The sequence below is a fragment of the Filobasidium floriforme genome (genome assembly GCF_021052385.1).
Source record: "Filobasidium floriforme strain CBS 6241 chromosome Unknown HD553scaffold_4, whole genome shotgun sequence".
NCBI lineage: Eukaryota > Fungi > Basidiomycota > Tremellomycetes > Filobasidiales > Filobasidiaceae > Filobasidium > Filobasidium floriforme.
Window position 1 is genome coordinate 412047 of NW_025763625.1, and position 18012 is coordinate 430058.

The following is an 18012-nucleotide window of genomic DNA, read 5'->3' on the forward strand; positions in this document are numbered from 1 at the left end:
GTCTACAATCATAAGTTACTGAACATGGGCCATGGGCCATAGGTGCATACTACACAAGTGCAGCCGTATCTGATCTATCACTTCCACTAGCCCAGTCTCTGCCATCTGCTTCGATACATCCCCCCTCCCCCCAATCTCTCGTAGCCGGAAATTCAAGGGACCGGAAGCCTGCACCATGTCTGGACCGGCGCCAACCGAGACGTCTAACAAACGAACGGTCGACCAAGCCGAACTCTCGACCGATGACAATCGGCCCGCTAAAAAGCAGCAGCTCGACGAGCAGGTCTCCGCTCCCGCAGCCGAATTACCGCAGCCCTCGTCGACATCCGCCCCGGTCGAAGTGGTCATCACCGCTACCCAGGCTACTGATGATCTCGAAGAAGCGATGAACGCCCAGCCCGAAGCTGGCCCGTCCAGGAGTACGCAGAAAAACGGGAACAAGAACCAAAAGGGCAAAGCCAAAGGCCAAGGCAAACCGAATAAATACAAGGGGACACACGATAGGGGGGTTTGGGAGAGGAGACCTCCGAGGGAGTTGCCAGAGGGGGAGGAAAAGGAAGCGAGGTTGCCCAAGAAGAAGGTGGCTCTGCTGCTCGGGTTCAGCGGGGCTGGTTACAACGGGATGCAATAGTAGGTCCTTAACCTACCTCGCCTTCATTGGTCTACCTATCTCAATGAGCTAAGCGCTGTCCGGTTTCCATCCGCTTCGAAGTCAATTGACAGAAGATCCAACCTCTGCCAACACGATCGAGATGCTCGTCTTCAAGGCGCTCGGAGAGATGGGTGCGATCTCCAAGGACAACTCGACCGACCCGAAAAAGGTCGATCTCTCGAGAGCGGCGAGGACGGATGCGGGGGTCAGCGCTGCAGGGAACGTGTGAGTCGAGGCCTTTCCGCTCTCTGCTCAACTACCGCGCTCGATGGCTGAAACTACGTCGTCTGTTTCTGAATCCATGTCCGGCCAGGATCTCGCTGAAGATGATCACCGAACCGCCTGGATGTGAGACGCAAGAATCGTTCGTCACCAAGATCAACGAGCTCTTGCCCCCTGACATCCGAGTTTGGGGATTCCAACGAGCTACCAGCGGCTTCAATGCGAGGACGTAAGTCAGACATCATCATTTCGAGCTTGGAGTAACGTTTGAGCTGATAAGGCCCACCCATGTACGCTCGCCGCAGCTCGTGCGATACCCGGGTGTACGAGTATCTGTTCCCAAGTTACATCCTCCTTCCTCCTATCCCCGACTCGACTCTCGACAAGCACCTTCAAGAGGTTCGCAAGACGGCCGGGCTGGAACCCGAACCTGTCCCCGAGTTCTGGAGGTGCGTACAAGAAGCTACCGATGCATTGGCCAAGACCGCACCTGTTCCCGCCTCTGTGCCTGTCACCGAGTCTGGGGACGAAAAGACCGCTGGAGAAGCGGTACCCGAGGTGGATCCGGAGATCCTAAGACGACGGAAAGTGACGAGTATGAAACGGGATTGGAGGTGCGGTCAGGAAGAACTCGGACGGTTCCGAGAGATCGTCAAAGAGTATTTGGGTACCCAGTGAGTCCCACATTCGCTTCGTTCCGCTCGTATGCGCCCGCTGACCCTGCCTGCCGATCCTGTTATACAGCAACTTCCACAACTACACCTTGTTCCTCCCTCATGATTCCCCGACTGTGAAGCGATATATGCTCTCGATCGACGTTGCCGAGCCGGAAGTTTACGGCAACATCGAATGGATCAGCGTCAAGATTCACGGGCAGAGTTTCATGTTGCACCAAATCGTACGTTCCGCTGCGAAACGTCACTCGTGGCGCGTGATTGTGTTACTAATGGCTGTGAAATGACTGGATGTTCCGCAGCGAAAGATGATAAGTATGGCTGTTCTTGCGACACGGACAAAGACTCCGGCTTCTGTCGTTTCAAAGACGTTCGGTCAGTCTCCACTGGTACTTATCTGTGCGAAAGCGTTTGATCACTGATCCCTTGTGTCTCCCAATTCCGCAGGTCCGGAAGGGATTCACATCCCCAAGGCGCCGGCACTCGGTCTGTTGCTCGAACAACCCCGGTTCGGATCTTACAACGAGCGAGTCGAGAGCAGCCCTGCCGAGCACGGTGGAATTACGTTTGCGCCTTTCGAAAAGGAGATGAAGGCGTTCAAGTTGAAGTGGATCTACGAGAGGTTGAGGGCGGATGAGGAGAAGATGGCAGTGTGAGTGTCAAGGCCGGCATGTCGGGCTGATTAGTAGTCAACTAATGCTTATGGTGTCGTTCGTGTTTGATGGAACGGTAGATATGTAAGCTGGGCGAACAATGTGGACCACACTTTCGATCACACGTTGGGTTGGTTAGGGTAAGTCCAGTCGCATGTAACAACAGATCGAGACTCCTTCTAATTTCATTTTCATCGGCTGACATTCGACACCGTCAATACCATGTTTGACGCATCTAGGTGTACGGGCGAGATACCAGAGACGGCCAAGAAGACGATCAAGGTCAAGGAGAAGATCAGCAAAAAGCAAGCTGCGTTGAACGCGAAGAAGGCGGCCGAGGCGGCGTTGCCCGAGGGCGAGGGCGGTCGGGACGCCATCGACGCCGAGGCCACGAGTGGGAAGGAGACCGCTACCGGCGTAGATGCCTTGGAGAGTGAGGATGAAGAGGTCGAGATCAAGGGCAAGGACGATGAGCGGTAGTGGGTTGTAAAATGTGCATGTTTGTACCACTCGTGTCCATACTGCGCTCGATTCCTCCGGGTCGCACGGGGTTACGGTGGTCGGTACGGCGATTGTTGACCGATTGCGAGATAACGCGATCGGAAGCAAATTCAGCTAGGGGACAGCAGCAGCAGCAGCCGCCGCCATCGCACACGGAAGCAAAGTGAGAGAGTGAGAGAGGGTGAGAGCGAGCGAGGCGATGAGCGAGATGCGGAGATGATCGTCGTCGTGATGGATGATGGATGGATTGGGTTCCTCTGAATGTCGCCATCGATCCTTTGCATTCCACACCTCTGTTCAACAACTACTCACACATCCACTCTAGCATCAATCTTCACCACCACTCAGTCTGGTCTACCGTTCATTCGGCACGACCTACACACACCTTGCCGCACCGCCCATGTCATCGTCCTCGTCACCTTTCGATCGACGGCTCGAACGTTACCCTACTTCAACCGGGCCCACAAAGGCATAGGTATTGTTCCTCCACCAGGAAGGGCCCGATAATCGTGCGATAGACACTCTTCCACTCGATAACAGTCCGTATTTGTGGCTTTATCCTTGTGCTCGTTGCTTGGGGATCCGATCCTGACCGTCGAGTTTTGGGTCTGGTAGCTAGCTATCACACGATCAATCGACGATTCTTGCCTCTTCCCGTATACGGACCTCTGTGGACCTTTAGTCCCAGCATCTCACACGGCTTGAGGCTCGACAGAGTCTTATCTAGAGTTGATCTCGTCTATCCTCCAAGGTCTTCAGATCTCAACCCTCGATCTTGATCCGGGACCGAACTCGGGTGTACAATCAGCATGCAATCCGATCGACCCAAACCCACAAGAGACAGAGATCCTCGGCGGAGAGAACATGTCACCTCCACCGCCGCAACTGACATCGCTACGGGGGACGTTGAAGATGCAGACGGGAGTCGAGACGGGGGAGGGGGGAGGGAGAGGATTGGGAATTATGTGATTGGAAAGGAGATTGGGAGGGGAAGCTTTGCGACGGTTTATAAAGGGTATCGAAGCGTGAGTTACTAGCAGCAAAGCGAGATTAGCGGGTTCATGGCGAGATATCAGTAGGCTGATGCTTTTCCTCGGCTTCCTTCTGTCTTCCCTGTTCGATCTCTCGCATAATGCACTTCCCCACCTAATCATCGATCATACCTCCACCTACTTGTCGCCCCGCAACTATAGCGCTCGAAACAACCCATCGCGATCAAGGCCGTCTCTCGCTCAAAGCTGACCGCAAAGTTGCTCGAGAACCTCGAAGGCGAGATTTCAATCTTGAAGGCGATCAGTCATCGGCACGTCGTCGAATTGGAGGATTGTATCGTGAGTCTCGCGGTGCCGGAACTGCAAAGGAGGTATAGCCAGCTGATTGCGTAACGGAATCTGCGACTGTATCCGGCCGGGACCGAGGATAGAAGAACGATCATCACATCTACTTGATCATGGCGTTTAGTTCCGGAGGAGACCTCTCGATCTATATCAAGAAACGAGGTCGATTGCCGACGCTCGATTTCCCGCGCTTATTGCCTGATGGGACCAAGGGGGAGATGGGGTACTGGCCTCATCCAGATGAAGGAGGACTGGATGCGGCGGTGACGAGGTGTTTCTTGGGTCAATTAAGTGGGTCTTCATTGACTGTTGTGGCGATAATTCGAGATCATGGAAAGCTGATCAGATTGTTCTTCTGGTCGTAGCCGAAGCGATCAATTTCTTGAGAGCTAGGAATCTCATTCATCGGGATATCAAGCCGCAGGTGAGCGAGATGATTGGAATCTCTAGGCTAATCTCAAGTGGGCTGAACACGCCAGCTTTTCCCGCACTTTGCAGAATCTCTTGCTCCACCCCCCGACCGACGAGGAATACGCTCAAGGTCATCCCTATGGCATTCCCGTGCTCAAGGTCGCTGACTTTGGGTTCGCGAGGATCCTTCCAGCAGCGACCATGGCCGAGACCCTCTGTGGATCGCCCTTGTACATGGCTCCCGAGATCCTCAGGTACGAAAAGTACGATGCCAAGGTCGACCTCTGGTCCATCGGGGCGGTTCTGTTTGAAATGGCTGTAGGGAAGCCACCTTTCCGGGCGCAAAACCACGTCGAGCTTTTGAGACGGATCGAGAAGGGAGAGGACCGGATCAAGTTTCCCGACGAGAGGCTACCGAACGAATTGAAACAGGGAGAGGCGATCGGGCCGCCTGTGGATGGGGACATCAAGGACTTGATCAGGAGATTGCTCAAGAAGAATCCGGAAAATAGGATGCCTTTCGGAGATTTGTTCGCCAGTCGGGTGTGGGAAGGGTACTTGACGACCGCAGCCGCGACCTCGGCAACCAGTCGGGAAGAGGCTGAAGCGACGGCTCCTCTCACACGGCAAGATTCTAGATCAAGGCGGAGGTCTGCCGATCTCGCCCCTTCACGAGATCGTCGTCGACCGTCAGAACCCCGGTATTATGTCGCTTCGGATGTGTCTCCACCGATCCAGATACCGGAACAACCCACCTCGCGAGCAAGACAATCGTCTGGAGGGGATCTGGTTCGACCGACCGACATCTCTCCTCCTGCTGCACCGCAACCAGCTCGCGCTCAGCCCGTTACCATCGGTGCCCCTCAGTCGGATCAAGGCGCGGCTATGGTCAGACGGCCGTCCAGTTCGTCAGCTCGGAGGTATAGCACGCTCGGCCGGGGCAACTCATACAGACCACCCGAACGGACCACCCCAGACTCGGTTTCTCCGGTCAGTCAGGAAGTTGCGATCGCTCCCGCTTCCGATCGACCGCCAAGTAGGGCTTCTATCGATCGGCCCAGCGATGCGGCAAGACCGGCCAGCGCCCACGGGAATATGCAAGAGTCTGAATATGTGGTCGTCGAGAAGAAGACGGTTGAGGTCAATGCCTTGGCGGATGGTGAGTTTTCATCATTATACAGTAACGTGTATTTCGTAACTAATCTGCATCGATCGTTGTAGAACTCGATGCCGCGGCCAAGCGGCCTGATGGACTGGTTCGCCGGAGAAGCTCTCGAGGCGGCGTCCTCGGTCGGCCCGTTTCGGCATTGACGAGTTTCGCGTCTCAAGGTGGTCTAGGATCTTCGCCGACATCTTACTCGCCACCGTTTGCGCTCTCGACGACGCCGCCTTTTGCTCTTCCCCCAGGGTCCCATCATCGTGCGCCATCGTTGCAATCGCTATCATCGTCACCTAATATCCCCACTCGATCGCGACCGATGCTCGTGCCGAGCCCCACAAGCAATGCCGTGACGACCTATGGAGGCGGAATGACCTACCATCAGACAGCTCATGAGGCGGTCTTTGCCGAGTCGCCTCCACCCGGATCGTCAGCTTGGGCTAGAGCGATGGGTATCGCCGGAATGAAACTCTTAGGTAGCCCTGTCAACGCGCTCGGCCATCTGTCGAGACGCCCATGGCGCCAGACTAGGCTGTCCTTGACGTACAAGGAAGAAGACCCGGCAGAAGAGCTTCTGATGGGCAAACTCGAAGATCTGGCCCAGAAAGCCCACGCTCTATACGAGTTTGCAGATTCGAAGCTGGCGCAGTGCATGTTTCCGCCCAAGATGTCGCCTTCGGGAGCGCTGTCGGGAGGTCCGGGATTAGGCCTCTCGCCCAACTCTCACTCGTACTTTAACAACAATCAGCACTCTGCGATGAGTCGGCGCCGTTCGTCTTCTGCCTCGACCTCGTCGACCGATATCAATATCGCCAGGATGGAGACGATGTGTGCCGAAGCCACGGTGCTCTACCTGAAATCGCTGGCTTTCCTGCAGAATGGGGTTGAACAAGCCAAGCAGCATTGGGACAGGCAGGCAGCTGCACACGACGTAGTCAAGACTAGTGTCGAGTTTAACGAGAGTGAGATCGTCGCGTTTGCTATGGTTTCGTAGCTGTCCGATCGCTGAAGGATATCAATGGATTCTGCCCTACAGCCATTCAATGGTTCCGCCATCGTTTCAACGACTGCTTTGACAAGGCAGAGTGGACCAAGTCTCGCTCGCCGGAAGAAATGCCGGAATCAGCTTCGTATGCAGAGAAGCTAATCTATGACAAGGCTATCGAGCTGGTGAGCGTTCGCGGCCGATTCGTCTATCTTGATAAGATTTCGTGCTGAGACGATTCATCTCGACAGTCACGAGCGGCAGCCGTAACCGAGCTGGTCGGTGAAGACCTCTTCTCCGCAGAGAACGCATACGAGACGGCCCTCTGGCTGCTGTACGCCATTGTGGATCCACTCTTGCACGATGGTTTGGAGATTGGTGATGCAGACCGACATATGGTTGAGAATGGTCAGTCCCTAAAGATGTCAGTCCCATTGAACTTGCAGGCACAGGCTGAGTCTTCGTATCGATTCACGCAGTGATCACCTCGATAAGAACCCGTCTAGATGCTTTGAAAAGAAAGCTCCTACAAGCGCACCAAGCTATGCCAGCCAATTAGTAAGGTCGCCTTGCAGAACATGTAAAAACAGTCCTGGACCGCATAGAGAGAACGAAATTACGTCAAGCAAATCATTGTAAGAATCCCCAACTTATGCAACCTCGCCTTTTGGCGCTGTACCCTTTCCTGGATAGAAGGCGTCTATATATAAAACTGTACCTAAAAGGCTCTCACCTTACATATCATCGTTGTATACCCCTCTCCCACGCATCCACGGACAATCTATGCAGATCACGATCGTGCCCAGACGCGTCACGTGATTCTCGGTCCCAAAGGTTCGGTGGCTGCTCGGCCGCTTGAGCAACTTTCTGCTTTGACCGACCTCCTTCTTATGCTTATGACCGCACCTGCTTGTTGCGATCATCTCGGCCTGCACAAGACGCTTCTCTACTGAATCAACTTAGATCATAGCGATAGGTACAGAATTCCGCACGATGCGTCAAAAGCGAGCCAAGGCGTACAAACGTCTCATGAACCTGTATTCGCAGAATTTCGGATTCAGGTCGCCATTTCAAGTTCTAGGTCAGTCTGAATGCGAGAGGTACCGGCTTGGGCGGTTCCGCTGATGCGAGCTTGATTCGATTCAAACGCAGTCGGCCAGGACTTTCTGCTCGAGCAAGCCAACAAGCAGATCGATTTGGCGAAGATGCTATCCACCTGCGTACAAGGCGAATGCAAGCCTAGTAAGCACTGATCCTGACAAGGATATGGAAAAAGGTAACAGTACTGACAATTCATATCCTGAATATGACAGTGATCACTCAATGCTCCGTTGAAGCGTTGTACAAGCTGGGAAAGGACTATCAGGGCGTAACGAATTTGGCAAAGACGTTCGAGCGGAGGCGTTGCAATCACCGTGAACCTATCGAGGAGCACCTCTGTATCAAGGATGTCGTTGGTGAGTCTGCTAGTCCATCCCTACAATCTATCTATCTATCTGACTGTATTCTTTGAGCTAGGCGAGACGAATAAGCACCGATACATCCTGGCTGTCCAGCATCCTCGACTCCGATCGCAACTGCGAATGATTCCTGGTGTACCCATCGCCCATTTCAACGATCGAGGTGTATTAGTCATGGAGCTACCCAGTGACGCTACGATGAAGCAGAAAGACATGGTATGTAATCTTCCGCCTTCACACACTTTGCCGTCGCCTTTGCTCACGGTCCTAAACGATATCAGCTCGAAGGTGCCAAGTTGAAGGAGCAGCTGGAGCATCAGGCCCCCTTGCTCGACAACATCATCGGAGCAACCGAATCAATCGAGGCCGTCTCGACAACAATGCACAAACGCAGACAAGGGCCGAAGGCGCCTAACCCTCTCAGCCTGCGAAGAAAGAAGGACCTGCCTCCTACCGGTCGACTAAGCAAGAAGGAACTAGCTGCTCAGGAAGCCGCCAAAGCGCAGAAAGATCGAGGCAAGAAGAGAGTCAGGGAGGAGGAAGACAATGAGCTTGAAGAGGAAGCCGACGAACTACCTAAGAGAGCTGCCATGGCTGATGTCTCCGCCGAGCAGGAAGAGGTCTTGTCGACGCATCCCGAACAAGCCGTCGAGCCTCTCAACAAGACTGGAGGCGAGAACGACGGAGCTCAGAAAAAGAGGAAGCGAAAGAGAAGGAAGAAGGGAACCGAGGAGGGCGAGGAGGAGGCGGCTGCTGATGCCGCCTCCGACAATAACGATTGAGATTATGCGCAACTCGTTCCCTGTACATTTGAGACATTTCATACCAAATAATGACATTCGTTCTATTCTTCTGTTACTGCTGTGCTATGCTGCCTGCACGTTTCGTTATAATGAGTCGTCTATGTGAGGTCGTTTCCGGTCGTTGCGTTCATCATTCTAGTCGTTTCCAGATTGTATTGCGGTTCGTGCAGAGAAAGATTTCGCCTGAGTCCTGAGCTCCGCACCAAGATGCGGGTTGAGCAGGCGCAAGGTTGGAAACGAGATACTGGCCTGTTTCCTTCAAGACTCCTTTTGCTAACTGATGAGCGTCCCAAACTTGAAGTTGAGCGGTCCGCTTTTTCCCCTTCGAGTTGGAGAACACGTCCTCCATACGAATGACTTGAAAACTGCGAGTCGCTCGGGCGGGCATAAGAGCCTACGAAGGATCGTTTCAGTTAGCAGACGCAGCAACTGGACTTTTTACCAAAAGACTTATTCACCCTCAATGAGTCCTCTGTCTCTGCCTGTCCGCTGGAAGATTCGGATCCAAACTCTTCCTGTGCCTTTTGAGCAAGGGCAAGGATCTGAACAGAGCTGAGATTCCGCAGAAAGGCAGGTTTTTGATTGGTCTGATGGTAATCCTCAAGCATTTGATCACTGATATCCGCCTCGTCCAATGCTTCTATGGACCAGCTCGTATTAGCTAACAGCGTCGAGGCAGACAGACAGGACACAAACATACCGGCAGTTACTTCTAAGCCGTCACACATCTGCTTGAGACGGTCCAAGTCGTCCTCGAGCGAATGCATCCGTTTCTGTTTTCATCATCGACATCAGTATCAGGCTTATAACGACCTCTTATGTAACTCACGTCGCAAGCTTCTCTAAGCCGTTCTCGCTCCTGGTTGTATCGTTGCTGCGGAAGACAGATCTATCAGCTACAAGAACGAATCTCTTCAACCTCCTCTTAACTTGCCGTCCACTCCTCCTGCAATCGAGACTCTTCTGCCTCTGACCATGGCGCGGCCCCTTTCCCCTTTTCTTTAGCCATATATGCCAACGGATAGACCCTGTTGATTGTGACGGCCATCAAAGCTATAGATCCTCCGTCTTTCGTCAGGCTAGGCATAGTGGCGATAAACGGTTGAAGACTGAAGCCCAGCCGTCTCGCCCAGTGTACTAGAGACGTAGAATTGCCGCTGATCCGGAGACTAGAGCGACCCAGTGCTTCGAGCACGTCAGTCCCCTCTTTCGTGGCGTCAAGCTATACGAATGCCTATCAGTTCAATCATTGCATGCACATCAAGATTAAGATTGGTCACTTACTCTGGCTCCAGCAAGGGCGATCTTGTAGCCGGCACGAAGCCTTCCAGCTTCGATCGCTCTTTGTAATGGGACATCCACATTCGCCTTGATACGATACCAACCATCTGTCAATTCTAGTATGCTGCTGTTAAATTGACCCTGATTGTGTTGTGCGTGTTCGTTTGTTATCGGAGTGATCGATGTCACGCAAAGCACCATAGGGAGTGATGCGGGCGAGTCTTGCTCCTGCATCCGTTTGATCGGAGACCTCTGCGCGAGATTGACTTCGCGTTCGTAACTATAGAAGCAACAGGTCGGTGCGCTATCTTGCAAGAGCACAACGGCAAGGTGACTTACCGATATTTTAGCTGCCTGATGACCTCGCTATAGCTCCATTTCTCTTCCCAAATTGATGGCTTGGCCCTGACGATGCTTGCCAGCTTCCAGAGGATGAGCGACCAATGATTAGTGACCCACTTGAGGGCGATCTGAGAACAGCCTTCTGCCTGGATCTGCTTGAAGGCATCTTCAGGTCCTTTTAGACCGTCGCCCACGTTGAAATGGTAGAACAGGGCGTTATTAGCGTCGATTTTGCTTATCTCCTCCGGACTGAAAGATCGGTGGCACAAGTAACAAATGAGATCAGGCGAGTTTTCGAGTGTACGCTCCAGAACGCTTACCATCCGGCTTGTGCTATATCCTCAGCGCTGTACTGTTGCGGAAGTAAGCCAGCTTCCAACATCGTTTCCCTTGGGCTAGGACCTGTAAAGATCGAATAATCAGCTAACTGCAAATGTCCAGACTCTTAGCAAGATAGATTCTACATTTCATGTCGAAGACGGGTATGATGTCAACTGAGGCAGGCTTCGGTCTGGCCGTCAAAGATGGGCCGGGTGTCCTGATACTGCTGGGCATACGATTCAGAGTCGGTGTGCTGAAAGAGCTTGAATTCGGCTTGAAGGGGGTCTTGAAGGTCGGACGTTTGTTCAGCGTCGAGCGCGATCTGGGCGTCATACCCAATCCGATACCAAGCCTAGGGGATGCTAATGGCGAGGCCGGCGGTCGGTTGACAAGGTCTTGCTTTGCCGGCGGCAGTGGTGTGAGTAAGGGGCGGAACGGCTTGGCTTGAGGAGCAGGAGTGCGCATCGAACCCTGATTGGTGACATCCTTAATAAGGTCTACGGGCTGCTTGACTTCGGCCGGCCGGGAAACATGACGAAGAGGTGTTTCTGGGGCGATCATTGGAACCGCACGAGGAGAAGGTAACACAGGCGTCTCTTGCAGCATGTCATCCCTTTTTTCGATTTTCGTAATCGCGTCAGCCTGGCTATAGCTAGATAACATCGGAACATCGAAGCTGGGGTTCTCGTGTGGCCCGTCAGCGTTACGCATGGCCGGCGCGGGGGTAGAGATACCGCCAATACCGCTTCCGGCTGTGGGCAGGTCCGCTTCGCCAAACCCCTCATCAGCGAAAAGGGCTAACGCCTTTGCCTTCGCTTCCGCTGATAGCTCGGGCACCTTCGCGCCCGCCGCAGTTTGGAAGGAGCTCGTCCTGATATTTGACGCCGGTAAATCTGCCGGCCCAAAACCTTCATCAGCGAATAATGCTAATGCTTTCGCTTTCGCTTCAGCCGATAACGCGGGAACCTTGGCTCCTGATGCGGTTTGAAAAGAGCTCATCCCAGATACCGACTTCGGCGGCACGAAAGCCGTCGACTTGGTGGGCGTGTCGCTGATGGCAGCCGCATTGAAGCTAGGCATCATCGTGGGCTTCGCACCCGGGGTGACGAACCCGTTTCCTATCGCCGCCGGTCGAGCAGGAGTGCTTATCGGCTTTGACGGACCGGGGGCGGGAGCCTTGAAGAAATCGTCGATCGGAGGCAACCCTTCTAGGTCTTTCCCAAACAAGTTGGCGATGCGCGCCTTGGAGGCTTCTGAAGGTTCAGCGAACTTTTTCCCTTTCCCTGTTTGGAAACCAGTGAAGGCTGGGAAAGGCGAGACTTCCGGCTCAATCACTGTCTGCCCGGAGATGCAAGAGCCACCCGCGGTGAACCCAGTCGAAAAGTAATCGTCCTCTTCGCCGGCCAGGGTTGTACGGGGGCCCATGCCAAATGTATCTAACGGATCCTCCGCCAGGACCTGGACTGCCTTGATCTTGGCCGGTTCAGAGACAGGGGGCACTACCTTTCCGTTCCCAAAGGCAAACATCGAACCGGTCAACGGCTTCTCTGCTTTCTTTTCAGGTTCCTTCTCTTCGACTACAGGCATCATCGCCGCTTGGCTCCGCATGTACGATTCCCTGATAGCCTTTCCCTCCTGACTCCGCTTGATCTCACTCGACCGTCTTCTTTCGAGGTCTTTCTTCTTGCCTGGAGTGCTGGAGGGAGGTACGGGAAGATGATCCGGCAAAATGTTTCCCCCTTCATCCGTAGTCGTCAAGCAAGCCGCGTCAAACCAGGGGTCGTCGTATTCCGTATCATCATCCTCTGCTGCCTGTTCTGCCTTGTTCGTGACCTCTTTCTCCGGGGGAGCTTGAATTGTGTAAGGCATATCGACGTTATTCTGATGTATCTCTTCTTCCTCTGTGACATCTGTAACTTGCTTGACATCGTCCTGCTCCGAAACTGGGGTTCGCAAGGTAGCAGATAGGATCCCTTCCTGAGAATCGAAGAGTAGACCTCCGTCTCGCTCGGATGGTTGTGATGATGGCTGGAGATCCATATTGACGTCCTTTGTACCATCATCCACTTCTTCATTGATCTCGATATCGGGCTCCGGTACAGCCGAACTCGAAGGAGGAGCTGGCTTGGTGGAAGATCCATCTGTATTATCGACAGACAAACGAGGCTTCTTTGCAGGTCCTACATAGTACAGCCATCAGCATCAATTGAGAGCGACACTCCTAAGTCAAGTACATAGTACATGATACTCACGATCGTCTATGATCGAGTCGACGCTCCCTGACTTGTCCTTGCGGACATTTGGCTCTGCCTCCATGGCTCGCTTTCCGAGAGGCTTTACAGCCGAGCGAATGCGTGCTTTCGTACTGCTGTGCGGTAGAGATGGTGTATTACTATGAGTTCACCTGTGCGTATTCGTGAAGGAGTTATGAGATGGTCGTTAAATACGATCATACGATCATACTGTTGTCGACCCTGTGCACATCCGTAGATGAGCAGGATCGGGATCGAATATGACGAAAGTCGCGAGGTCGCGTGGGGGAGGGTTCACAGAGCAGAGACTTGCAGGGAACCAGCCCGCACGTCTGAAACGCAGTTCGTCGCTATGATAATCGTGAATGTGGGGTTGAGTATAAGAGTAACGAGTGATCGAGTGACACGGATGACAAACGTATGCAGCAGATCGTTGTGGTACTCGTTTGAAGCGCAGGTCTCGCTCGAATGCCCACAGGTTCGGGACGCCTGTACCACTTCGAGCATGATGGCAGATGAAAGAAATCGCCACAGCATCTCCCTTCGATTTCGGCCTGCATCACGGTGCCCAGCGTTTCTTGATACAATTAATGAGGAAGTTGTTTTTTCTTGCCGATTCTGGTGCCGGTTTTTGCATATTTCGATGCGTTCCGCTCGAAAGACTGTCAGCGAATTGTATATCTACGCGATTGGTTGGATATGAATGACCCGATTATCGCTGCGGTGATTACAGTCACCGCACACTACTGTTCAAGAGTCTCAACTCCCGCTTTCTGACCAGCAATTCGATTGAACAAGGAGCAGCGACATACTTTAGGTACGATGGATCGATAGGTTGTCGGCACTAAAAGAGAGAAAATGATCAATTTCTCAGGGCGCATTTTGCGAAGGAATTTTGATCCTGCCTACATGCTATTCAACTCGAACCTTTCGATAGGCTTCATGTTGTTCGAACTACTTCTTCCATCGATTCTGATCTACCGAGACCGCAATAATATGCACGGTATCTGATCATGGCTTACGTCTGCATCAGGGGCAAATCTCGAAGCCATCGTGAGTGGCGTAAATGGCCCACTGACGGAATGTAGCTCGTTGGTTAAGGGGAAAACAACCGTAAGTAGACGTTAATGATCGAGGTTCTCAAGAGCTCCTGCCAGTGACTACAGCGGAGCAGGAGTCTTCACCGCTCGATCGGTATGGTGCTTCTTTTCTCGCCCGCAACGTGCGCTGGACATTACGTAGACAATTCAAAATACCTTCAGGCATACGCCTTGGCTGCCCTTGATGACCGCCGGTATGCAACCCTAGCCGAATGTTCACGGGAAATTGGTCTGGCAATGAGTTCGACGGTGCGCTTGGAATAGTATATGACAGGCTGTGTCGCGGCTGAGCTGCTGCTGAAAGATTTGTCGTCTGATCAGTACGGCCGGGAGGTTCCTGACGAATCATTTTCGCCTTCCAAAAGCCCTTAGGAAGGAGGGTAAATCAAGACAAGAGACAAGGACAGGAGGCGACAAGGGGAATGCGGGAATGATTGTCTGGGAATTAGTCCTACCAATTCCAAACAAAGACTCATGACCGGTCCCACGATCATTTCATCGTTTCCGAGGGGTCGGTCGACTGAAACGACGAGATGCCTGTCAAGTGATGATCAACTCTTGTAGGCCGGAAGGACCAGCATGAGCAGCACGATGATCAAGTTACTGAGATGAAATACGGTATCGACCAATCCGACCGAGTTGCAATGCTTCTGGAGACGGCGGGGGGCAGGTCCCTGCCCGATATCAACTTGGATCCGCGTCGCCCCCCCCCCCTCATCCCCGCGTCGTTTCCCAGTCAAACGTCAGAGAATGACCTCCTTTTTTCTCGTCTACATGTTTACAACACCTCGCATGTAGCTCGTTGTCAAGCTCGACTTAGACCTCAACAGTTCAGGACACTGAATGACAAGGATCCGATTGAGTTCGCCAAGTCAAATATACCAAGCGACACGTATTTCTAGCACCTACGCTCGCGGTTACTCGAAAATGACCTCCGCTTCTGCCGCTCAACCCAACACTCTTACGGCTCCGGAGCCGACCGTAGTCAACCGATCCCACCATGAATTCGACAAGACATTGTTCGACAGTCTGTTGAGCAGAAGATTCTTCTTCGCTCCTGCGTTCGAAATTTACGGAGGTGGGTAGGATGGCAGAAGTAAGCATACCCCAAGGCTGATGCTCATTGACCGGTCTACTGGCTCATAGGTGTCGCCGGACTCTACGATTATGGTCCACCTGGATCATCGCTTCAGTCCAACATCCTGGATGCCTGGAGGAAGCATTTCATCATCGAAGAGGACATGTCGGAGCTCGACACCACCATCATGACTTTGCACGACGTCCTCAAGACTTCCGGTCACGTTGACAAGTAAGCTCGTTGGCTTGTCTGCACATCCGTGTGTATATGTTGGCTTATCTCGCAGCTGTTTTGCTTCAGGTTCGCCGACTGGATGGTCAAGGATGCTAAAACCGGCGAGATTTTCCGAACGGACCACCTGGTCGAGGCCGTGCTCGAGGCTCGATTGAAGGGAGACCGGGAAGCCCGTGGACAGGCCGCTGTTCCCGAAGCTGCCGATGACGACAAGAAGAAGAAAAAGAAGAAGGTCGTCAAGTCGACTGCTGTCAAGCTCGAGGACGCTACGGTGCAGGAATATGAGAGTCTTTTAGCCCAGGTCAGCATTTCCTCTTGTCAATAGCTTTCAATCGCCCTGGATTAGCGTCTAATTTCGATACCAACTTGACAGATTGACAACTTCACCGGACCACAACTCGGGGAGATTATCAAGAAGCATGCCATCGTCAACCCGGAGACTGGCAACGAGTTGACCGACCCTGTCGAGTTCAACTTGATGTTCGAGTCCCAGATCGGACCTACCGGACAGATCAAGGGGTACGTTGGCTTCGATCGGGACGATCCGTGGCAACTCCGCTCACATGCTGGTCTCGACAACTATATGTGTTAGTTATCTCCGGCCAGAGACCGCACAAGGACATTTCGTCAACTTTGGTCGATTGCTTGACTTCAACAACGGTCGAGTCCCTTTCGCCAGCGCCCAGATCGGAAAATCGTTCAGGAACGAGATTTCTCCCAAGCAAGGGTTGCTGCGAGTCCGGTTCGTAGCATTCGACTGAGATATGGGCTGATATTCTCAAGACAGGAGCTGAGTCTTATCTTGCTTGCTGGTTGTTCTCGTGACAGTGAATTCACCATGGCCGAGATCGAGCACTATGTCGACCCCAAGGACAAGAGGCACCCCCGATATGCCGAAGCTAAGGACATCGTCCTGAACCTGCTGCCTAAAGAAGTCCAGGAGGGTGGAGAGACTACCTTGACTCAGATGTCCATCGGAGATGCCGTCGACAAGGTCAGTCATGGTTCTGTTAGGACTTGGGTATGCCCATGTCTGTGAAGGCTGATGCCATCGGCTTTGCAGGGTATTGTCGACAACGAGACTTTGGGATACTTCTTGGGTCGAATTTACCTCTTCCTGACCAAGATCGGTATCGACCCCAAACGTTTGCGATGCAGGCAGCACATGTCCAACGAGATGGCCCACTATGCTTCTGTGAGTCGCAGTCCTCAGGTGGACTCAAGCTGCGTGTATCACACGCTCAAACGGCATTTTTTCCTCTAGGACTGCTGGGACTTTGAGATTCAGTCTTCGTACGGATGGATTGAATGTGTCGGCTGTGCCGACCGATCTGCCTATGACTTGACTGTTCACGCCAACAAGACCAAGCAGAAGCTCGTTGTGAAGGAGACCTTGAGCGAACCCAACGTGTACGACAAGCTTGAGCCCGTTTTCGAGGCCAAGGCCTTCGGAATGAAGTTCAAGAAGGAGGCTCGAAACATCCAGGGTGCTATTACTGCTCTGGACAACGACGCGATGACCAAGTTCAAGAACGCACTCGACGCTCAAGGGTAAGTCGAATCACATGATTCGGAATGCGCAGCTACTGATGCAGTATGTCGATTGCGATTCCAGACAAGCCCCCGTTGACGTTGAAGGCACCGAATATATCATTACCTCTGATCTGGTCAAGGTAGAGAAGAAGACCGTCACCGAATACGGCAAGTCAGGGCGACTGTTTTACAGCGTAAGATATAGCTAATGGTCTGGGATCAAAAACAGTGAGGGAGTTCACGCCCAATGTCATCGAGCCCTCTTTCGGAATCGGTCGTATCCTGTATTCTTTGCTCGAGCACAGCTACTGGGCACGTGAATCCGACGTCAACCGTGGGGTACGAAATTTCGACTGCTTGCAACACGTGACCGATCACTAAGCCATATCGCCTTGCTACTTATAGGTCCTTTCGTTGCCTGCCATGGTCGCGCCCATCAAGTGTCTGATTGTGCCGCTTTCAAACAACGAGTCCTTTAACCCGCTTCTGAGTGAAATCAGTAAGTAATCTAACAGTGAGATCTACCGCAGTTCGACGACTAATACATACTTTCTTACAGCTTCGAAACTCCGACGAGCTGGCGTACCCTCCCGAGTGGACGCCTCTGGTGCCAGTATCGGCAAGCGATATGCCCGGAACGATGAGCTTGGAACTCCTTACGGTTTGACGATCGATTTCGCTTGTAAGTCGCAGCCCCGAGACCATCGCTTCGCAAGGAATCGATTTGTTGAATCTGCATCCTCTCGAATAGCCGTTTCGAAGAGGACATTGACCGTCCGTGAGCGAGACACCACTGATCAGCTTATTGGATCGGTCGAAGACGTCGTCGCAGTCGTAGCCGATCTGTGTAACGACAGGCTGTCCTGGAAGCAAGCTTGTGAAAAACTCGAGCGATACAGCGGTGTTCAAGATACCGAGTAACCATGTGGAATCACGAAGCTCAGCCATTATGCAATATGTTCTATCTGGTCCGCTATATTGGGTTCCGTTCCAGCGATACAATATTTCCCAGTT

General features: G+C 52.9%; 5 protein-coding genes across 5 annotated transcripts; 4 read left to right on the forward strand and 1 right to left on the reverse strand.

The window, feature by feature from the left end:
• Positions 1 to 32: 32 nt before the first annotated feature.
• Positions 33 to 2944, forward strand: HD553DRAFT_281193 (putative pseudouridylate synthase). Its single transcript, XM_046178125.1, has 9 exons — positions 33 to 630; positions 713 to 877; positions 966 to 1103; positions 1180 to 1548; positions 1619 to 1772; positions 1851 to 1923; positions 1996 to 2200; positions 2282 to 2341; positions 2441 to 2944. The coding sequence occupies exons 1-9, from the start codon at positions 176 to 178 to the stop codon at positions 2679 to 2681; spliced, it is 1860 nt and encodes a 619-aa protein (XP_046038778.1). The 5' UTR covers positions 33 to 175; the 3' UTR covers positions 2682 to 2944.
• Positions 2945 to 3315: 371 nt separating this feature from the next.
• On the forward strand, positions 3316 to 7241 carry HD553DRAFT_174299 (Serine/threonine-protein kinase ATG1). Its single transcript, XM_046176914.1, has 9 exons — positions 3316 to 3727; positions 3896 to 4033; positions 4126 to 4330; positions 4405 to 4463; positions 4538 to 5609; positions 5672 to 6571; positions 6646 to 6779; positions 6846 to 7002; positions 7074 to 7241. Exons 1-9 carry the CDS (start codon positions 3512 to 3514, stop codon positions 7151 to 7153), a joined length of 2961 nt encoding a protein of 986 aa, XP_046038779.1. The 5' UTR covers positions 3316 to 3511; the 3' UTR covers positions 7154 to 7241.
• A 346-nt stretch (positions 7242 to 7587) lies between these two features.
• Positions 7588 to 8605, forward strand: HD553DRAFT_260254 (Fcf1-domain-containing protein; the record flags this gene model as incomplete). Its single annotated transcript, XM_046177403.1, has 5 exons — positions 7588 to 7675; positions 7747 to 7836; positions 7908 to 8047; positions 8109 to 8270; positions 8351 to 8605. Coding segments are annotated over 5 exons (735 nt in total), but the record flags the coding sequence as incomplete, so codon positions are not given.
• A 285-nt stretch (positions 8606 to 8890) lies between these two features.
• Positions 8891 to 13249, reverse strand: HD553DRAFT_348239 (BRCA2, oligonucleotide/oligosaccharide-binding, domain 1-domain-containing protein). The gene is made up of 10 exons (XM_046183361.1): positions 13054 to 13249; positions 10945 to 12981; positions 10801 to 10882; positions 10478 to 10729; positions 10142 to 10418; positions 9792 to 10079; positions 9687 to 9731; positions 9558 to 9630; positions 9316 to 9497; positions 8891 to 9251 (listed from the first exon to the last, which is right to left on the reverse strand). Exons 1-10 carry the CDS (start codon positions 13115 to 13117, stop codon positions 8988 to 8990), a joined length of 3564 nt encoding a protein of 1187 aa, XP_046038781.1. The 5' UTR covers positions 13118 to 13249; the 3' UTR covers positions 8891 to 8987.
• Positions 13250 to 14950: 1701 nt separating this feature from the next.
• Positions 14951 to 17967, forward strand: HD553DRAFT_306244 (uncharacterized protein). Its single transcript, XM_046179252.1, has 13 exons — positions 14951 to 15231; positions 15300 to 15462; positions 15532 to 15766; positions 15839 to 15984; positions 16058 to 16207; positions 16294 to 16459; positions 16529 to 16660; positions 16730 to 17016; positions 17081 to 17166; positions 17228 to 17337; positions 17404 to 17497; positions 17558 to 17680; positions 17750 to 17967. The coding sequence occupies exons 1-13, from the start codon at positions 14997 to 14999 to the stop codon at positions 17917 to 17919; spliced, it is 2097 nt and encodes a 698-aa protein (XP_046038782.1). The 5' UTR covers positions 14951 to 14996; the 3' UTR covers positions 17920 to 17967.
• Positions 17968 to 18012: the final 45 nt, after the last annotated feature.

Bases quoted from the DNA above. Each gene is read 5' to 3' on its own strand.
- HD553DRAFT_281193 (XM_046178125.1), top strand. From the start codon at position 176: ATGTCTGGACCGGCGCCAACCGAGACGTCTAACAAACGAACGGTCGAC. The intron at 1,104-1,179 runs GTAAGTCAGACA...CGCTCGCCGCAG, and splicing joins AGCGGCTTCAATGCGAGGAC to CTCGTGCGATACCCGGGTGT. The intron at 2,201-2,281 runs GTGAGTGTCAAG...ATGGAACGGTAG, and splicing joins GATGAGGAGAAGATGGCAGT to ATATGTAAGCTGGGCGAACA.
- HD553DRAFT_174299 (XM_046176914.1), top strand. From the start codon at position 3,512: ATGCAATCCGATCGACCCAAACCCACAAGAGACAGAGATCCTCGGCGG. The intron at 4,034-4,125 runs GTGAGTCTCGCG...GACCGAGGATAG, and splicing joins TCGAATTGGAGGATTGTATC to AAGAACGATCATCACATCTA. The intron at 4,464-4,537 runs GTGAGCGAGATG...CGCACTTTGCAG, and splicing joins ATCGGGATATCAAGCCGCAG to AATCTCTTGCTCCACCCCCC.
- HD553DRAFT_348239 (XM_046183361.1), bottom strand. From the start codon at position 13,117: ATGGAGGCAGAGCCAAATGTCCGCAAGGACAAGTCAGGGAGCGTCGAC. The intron at 10,419-10,477 runs GTAAGTCACCTT...TTGCTTCTATAG, and splicing joins ATCAGGCAGCTAAAATATCG to TTACGAACGCGAAGTCAATC. The intron at 9,498-9,557 runs GTATGTTTGTGT...GCTGGTCCATAG, and splicing joins CGGCTTAGAAGTAACTGCCG to AAGCATTGGACGAGGCGGAT.
- HD553DRAFT_306244 (XM_046179252.1), top strand. From the start codon at position 14,997: ATGACAAGGATCCGATTGAGTTCGCCAAGTCAAATATACCAAGCGACA. The intron at 16,460-16,528 runs GTCAGTCATGGT...TCGGCTTTGCAG, and splicing joins TCGGAGATGCCGTCGACAAG to GGTATTGTCGACAACGAGAC. The intron at 17,167-17,227 runs GCAAGTCAGGGC...GATCAAAAACAG, and splicing joins GAAGACCGTCACCGAATACG to TGAGGGAGTTCACGCCCAAT.